General features: G+C 36.2%; 1 protein-coding gene across 4 annotated transcripts in view; it reads right to left on the reverse strand.

The window, feature by feature from the left end:
* Positions 1-768: 768 nt before the first annotated feature.
* LOC110034003 (N-alpha-acetyltransferase 40) overlaps positions 769-6641 on the reverse strand; it is a 35792-nt gene continuing 29919 nt past the window's right edge. The window contains exons 8-9 of one of the 4 annotated variants that reach the window (XR_002295006.1): positions 1211-1290; positions 769-1115 (exon numbers count right to left, since the gene is read on the reverse strand). Coding sequence is in view for 3 of the 4 variants with exons in the window: in XM_020738223.1 (XP_020593882.1) it covers positions 1264-1290 (27 nt within the window). In the remaining variant the exon portion in view is untranslated. The other 3 variants (XM_020738223.1, XM_020738222.1, XM_020738221.1) reach the window with 3 other exon arrangements.

Genomic DNA, 6641 nt, shown 5'->3' on the forward strand with positions numbered 1-6641 from the left:
TAAACGTTCGATGGCCTAAGAAATCTTCAGTCGACCTTCTCAAGAGAGTGCTCAATAGAGACCCTCTTATCATTATGGTGAACTTGAACAGTTATGCAGAGGTCATCTTTGTATCACCATATTTTGACGAGCACCTCTCATTTCAACAGGGCTTTTTTCAAAGAATTGAAAAGATATTCAATGGGATGCTTTAGGCCTTCTTTGTGAGGGATCCAAAAATTAGTTGAGAGAGTTGATTACAAATGAATATCCCCAATTTACATGTCACATATTCTTCCGCTCAACTAAGCTTTCCATTCGATCAACCCATAATTCCGACCAAAAGAAACGACATCGTGTTTCCGACTTGGGACTATATCGAAGCAGTCTTCTAAGACCCATAGTTTTTTTTCCAGATTCATGTAGTCATATTTTTTTATATACAATATATATGAAATAGGCTTTTGACAATATAAATTTATTTTTAAATTGAATCAACATAAAAATATAAACATTGATGATTTTAGCTAGAAATAACTTTTGGATCTAACGAATGTAAAATCAACATTCGAATCAAGTTATACTAAATGAGAGAAATTATTTATCAAGAGATTAAACAAAAATTGAATTAAAATTCAGTTAAATGAAATTTATTTTTTACCTAACAGTATATATTGCAGAGCTATGGAAACAAGAAATCCCATTTAATCATTAACCCCCAGTAATTGCACTGTAGCAGCAAAATTTTCACAAACTTGCATTAAGTTTAAATAGAAAAAATGCCCCCCCTCAAAAAAATTAAAATCAAAAATTAAAAAAAAAACTGTTTTGACATCTAAAATCATGATAAAACCACCTATTTCTAAATAATCGAATGACATTATTGTAGGAAATATCAACTTTGGTGGCATGCCGCAAGTTTTCTGGAAGGGGGTAAACAACAAGGGGGTACAATTCAAGCTACATCACAAGACAACGGTCAACTCCAACCACCATCAATGCTTGCTACAATTTTACATTGCTGTCCTACGACAGCGTATCACATAAAAAATCAGTTATCATATAAGAGTTCAATTAACTCATGGTCATCCACTCAGTAAATGTGATCAATATCCTTTCATCATCCTCTGAATGAACTGTGTATTTATTTTTGAGTCATGCTATGGAAAACATATAATAACAAATAAATTTAGTTGAAAATAATTAAAAAATAGGATGCATTTTGGCATACTTCATCCATAAACAAGTTTCGCACCTCAGTAAAATGTGAAGCCTAAGTAGACTTCATCCTTCTTTGAAAGAGTTGTTTTCCTACAAAGTGAACGTAGCAAAATTCTTAAGCTATTCGATTTATTTATCCAAGCAAAAATAAAAAATTTCTTAAGCTATTCGATTTATTTATCCAAGCAAAAATAAAAAATAAAAATGCAGTACATATATAGCAGTTATATTTGAAACAAGCGGCAGAATGGCGCCTTTGTAGGAAAATAAGATGGGAAAAAATCTATTAAATCTAATCGACGCACGAAATCAAGCAAGGAGAATCAACTCTTAAGAGATTCTGCAGCCTTAAACAACTCACTATTGTCGACTGTCAAAAAAAAGTAGTAATTGATATACTAGACAATTCGTAGGTGGACGCAGAAAGTATTGTTAAAAACCAATGACCATTTGAGGGGAGTTCTCTCTCTTCTAAAAAAAACAGAACTTACATGCAATCAATCTTCTAGCATTAAACAAATATTCTGATTGGAAACATAAATCCGAAGTCATATTTAAAATTGCTTCAATCAAACGGACCGCTAAGAACATATTATGCATTCCTTTATGAAATTCAAAACAAACAGTAATAGAGGACTTGGATTCCAAATCCCAGCCGAAGTTCTTTCACGTAGTCATTTAAATGACTTTTGTCCATTAGTCATGTAAATGACTTTTGTCCACAGTTCTAATCCCATTTATTTAAAAGAAATAATTCCTTGTGATTCTATTTGTTGTGTGCCAAAAAATAATTTTAAGTTTAGAGTACTCGATTAGATATATCATTCACAACAATCACTTAATTTCTACACAACCCAAAGAAAAATGTGTACACGCCTCGTTGAGTATTTTTTGATAAAGTGAATGAGACTCAAAGTTCACTTAATTTCTACACAACCCAAAGAAAAATGTGTGCACGCCTCGCTGAGTATTTTCTGATAAAGTGAATGAGACTTAATTTCTACACAACCCAGTTTGTTGGTTTTAAGAAGGAAAAAAATGCTCGACAAGCCCTTCTCCAAATAAAAGAGGGGGGACAGTATGGTACTCAGAGTCGTTTCATTAAAAGGCAAAATACCCTTTGATTAGGGTGTATTATTCTTTTAAAAAATATAGAGTTGCATGTTGACTCTTCGTCAGATTGAGACACTTTGTCTTCAAGCTTTATATTAGACCATCGCACCCCTTTGAGTTAAAAACAAATAAATGAAGAAATTGGGCTTTGAGTTTAGTGCTAAAGATGATTTTAATAGTACCAATATATTCTAATTGAGGCTTCCAGATGATGTGATTGCCTTAAGCTTGATCTAATGGTCGTTCAAGGGTTATGAGGTAATCTTATGTATTTTCAGAATAAATATCATGCTGTCTGGTCATATTGCACGAAGATCATGAACACATGAATCTTTGAAAACTTAATCATATGGTCGAGATTAATTAATCTAGTGCCTAAAACTTTTTAAGGACATATCAACCACCCCTCTTATTTTTAGTTCACTGGTAAATAACTAATAAAATGCCCCGACATAGACAATTACACGACTTTCCAGTGTTTGACTTGTCATGTAAGAAGCTTTGGTCAGCTCATCGTACTTAGCTAAAGAATAACTCAATAAGGATTTTGAGAGTTAAGTCTGTCACCATAGTTCGTGACTTGTACAAGCCACATGGACAACCCTCAAGTACTCATTCAAGAACTACCTCCTCCTGTGAACCATTGAGAAATAGCTATACCACCTCTACTAATTAGATAATAGTATACTGTCTACCAAGTAGGAATAGCATACCACCTTTAAAAGGTGCCACAGCACATTGCCATAATTAAAAAAAAAAATTATATATACTAATTGGAAGCAATCAGCACCTCGTTTAACACCCATAAACTAACAGGCCCCCAGACTGGCCACCGGGAGCAATCCGTTGAGCGTGTGTGTGGTATTCTGCCCAGGCAGTTCGCTTGCAAGGAAACCTAGTATAACAATGGCAAATTTGCATAACAATTATTTAATTGAGTCCCCTCACATGTGTTGTGCCTTCAATGGTAAGGTGGAAAATTGTGTGCAATGAATTTAATCCAGATTTCGTTCTGGCATTGTAGATTCATATAAGGTGATAGTGGGAAGTTCACCCACGAAATTTTTTATTGAATTTGCCCTAGTGCCAAACATTTCCTGGCAAGCCAGTGGCATATGTTGCAAGTTCAACCCAAATCCCATCTAAGCAACATGCATTCAAGCATCAGAGGTGGAAATGGTAACCTAAGTATTCAGTTATGTTTCTCTTGTTAGGATGCCTCTTGTTTAAATGAGCTTGTTGATAATGTTTTGGATCATTTACATCATTTTGTTGATAATCAATTTGAAACTTTACTTCTTTGTATTTGAGGGTAAGAAATAATATAAAGCTCAGGTGTTGAAAATAAATATTGTTAGGGTAACAGAAAACTCTTTAACTTGATGATCACACTTGTGAATTGATACTTGAAACTTATCTTAGTAGATATGATCAATTTCAAAAGTAAACTACAGCTTGTTGAGATACTCTGACTTTACCAAGTTGATGAGCTATGAAGACCGAATCCTTCTAGGATTCATCCAGTCCATTTCGGATACAAGTTGATGAGCTATGAAGACCGAATCCTTCTAGGATTCATCCAGTCCATTTCGGATCGATGTCTCAACCCTAACAAGGAAAAGGAGTCAAGATGAAAGATATTTGGAGACACTATCGTACCCAATGGCCATAGTCCACCCTAAAAAAAAAACTGAAGGATATTTGGAGACACTGTATTGCAAGGCCATTGCACAGAATCAGACTCAAAGACCGCAGTCAATAATAAGCGAAATTGTATCAATTCCATCAATAAATGATTGAATTCATATCAAGAACTAGCATATTAGTTTGTAAGTTTATTCGAGGCCTATGAGATAGAATTCTACAAGAATTGTTCTGACCTTTTATGAGTTGGTTTGTCACCCTACCTGAGTAAAAATCTAGTGAAAGATTATTCCACAATATACTCTTGACAACCATTGTTAAGAAAATCTATTCTAGCAAAGACTTATTAGGTTCCTATAAGTTTTAACATAGAAGTGTAATTAGTTCACTCGGGATGATGAAGATTGAACCCTTACAAATTGATTGATTTTCCTTTTGGGTTCAAAGTGCAACTCTGGAAAAGATAAAAGAAATTCAACGTTGCATTGTGAAGATAAAAGATAATAATAAATCATAATAAGGACATAAAAATATATTGAGTCGTTCACCTCTTTATGTGGGAGCCCTTAAAAAACAATGGCTTAGTCAAGGTCCATTTAAACCATAGACACCTAGTGGACTTCAACAGGGGTATCCTCTTGAGACTGCAATTTATGAGGGGTTCCAAACCAAATTCAGATAGCAAATTGTCAAAGGAGAATCCAATTTGATGTTCTTAATATTCCTTTATGCGAGGGTGCGTTTCCTTGATTCTCCTATCTTCGATCGCTAAGAGAGCTTCTTGGAAGTATTGAAGCATTATTAAGTGTGGGTGGCATATATTGATGCTTTAATGTCAGTGATGTGACCAAGGAGTGTTCATCGAAGTTGTTTGTCAAAATGCAAGCAACATGATCAACAATATTGCAAAAGGAGCGATGTCACCGATTTAGCTATGATGATGTTATGCATTTCAAGTTATTTAGAAGATTTTACCCACTTAAAGGGACAAGAATGACTCAATCATTTATCTGGAAACTTGATAGTTAAGGTGTCTTTCGAGACTTTGAGAAGGTAGTCTTTGAAGTCGCTAGTCCCCAGTTATCTGATCGACTTGGGTAGTCTCCATAAACCTAACAGAACTAGATATATAGTCCCAACAGCCTATGTAAATTGGAGCCAAATCTGCTACTTGAAGGGCTCATAACCTTGCTCGGGATTGTTCAAATTCCACAATCCAAGGTAAGAGAATAAACTTTAATCAAGAAAAATTATTGTTTGTAACACCGATAGAATTTCATTATTTCATAAATAAAATAGACAAACTCTATGGATATATTTTTTTGGAGGTTATTCTCAATTCAAATTTGAAAAATAAATCAATTTCTGGCAGGTCTCCCGGTGAAGATATATTAGCAACCCTTAGCAAGTGTAAACTTAGGTGTGCTGCATTTCATAATTCAAGGGTGAATCATCTTTTAATGGTTAAAATTACATCATCCCAAGAAAGTGGCTTCTTTGATAGAGGAAGCCCTATGGAGAATACTCTTCCTAGAGATTTGAGTAGGTAGTAACGGAGCTTATGAGAGGGTTATTTTACCATTGTCCACTCCAATGCCAGTAAGAGTAAGAAGAATGAGATTTGAAGTGAGGCACGATGTAACTACAACAAAAATAAACTACAATGGTTTGCCAAAGAATTTGTTGCATGTGGACTCCAATTTAACAACAATAACATAATATTGTTGACCTCATTTTTATTGAGGTCTTAGTTTCCTACTCCCAAAACCCAAAATCTAGCCTTAGGAGTTCCTTATTGACCATCTTAATAGACTAGTAATGGATCCCATCTCCCGTAGAACTTCAAACCACTTCTTGACTCATTTTGTGAAGAACTCGCAGGAGTGGTTCCAAGCACTTAACTCCTAGTTGCAAGGGCTAAGGACCAACATGTAGAGGACCTGAAAATGAGTTCCTACAGGATCAAACAGTCTTAGGTGAACCCTTTGTGACTCGATTACTCGCGAATGCCACAATTCACGCACTCACTGCAACACACACGATTTTGACTTGAATCGACTCGCTCGTCAACGAACTCGTCCGGATGACCCCGGATGACGAAACAAACCGCACAGACGCGCCCGGAACGTCAACTTTAGTCAGGAAAGACACTCATATTGCTAGGGTTACACGTGCGCACAAATGGCACGAAAATCGATGCACTTTTTTTTTTTAGCGAGCCGCAGGCCCGAACTCAACCCAGGTTCAATTTGGACTGGACTCAGGCTGAACATAGGTTAAACAATTTTGAATTTTAATTTTTTAAGTTTCAAATAGGCATTTAATCTCATTTTAATTGAAAGTTAAAAACTTTACTTTTGAATCAGCTTGATCAACGGAAACCAATTAAGTCCCCTCCAAAGTTTTAGCATAACGGCTTCTTCGATTAAATTTGGCCCCGCTCCAATTCTAAAAGGGGAACGCTGGCTTCTTCCCAGGGCGCTCAGCACGATTCGACACCCTGTTTCTTCTCACACTCGATCTCGTACACCTTCACGGACCGAAATCCTCCGCTCGCTCCCGCTCCCGTCTACTTCCTCTCTCGCACGACCCAATACTTCTTCCTCGGGTCTTCTCTGCGTCGAAGACTCTCCCGTTCGACTCCTCCTTCCTCTGTCGCCGAACGGACGAAGCCGCCCGCCTCC

This window comes from Phalaenopsis equestris, unplaced genomic scaffold, assembly GCF_001263595.1.
Source record: "Phalaenopsis equestris unplaced genomic scaffold, ASM126359v1 Scaffold001323, whole genome shotgun sequence".
Lineage (NCBI taxonomy): Eukaryota > Viridiplantae > Streptophyta > Magnoliopsida > Asparagales > Orchidaceae > Phalaenopsis > Phalaenopsis equestris.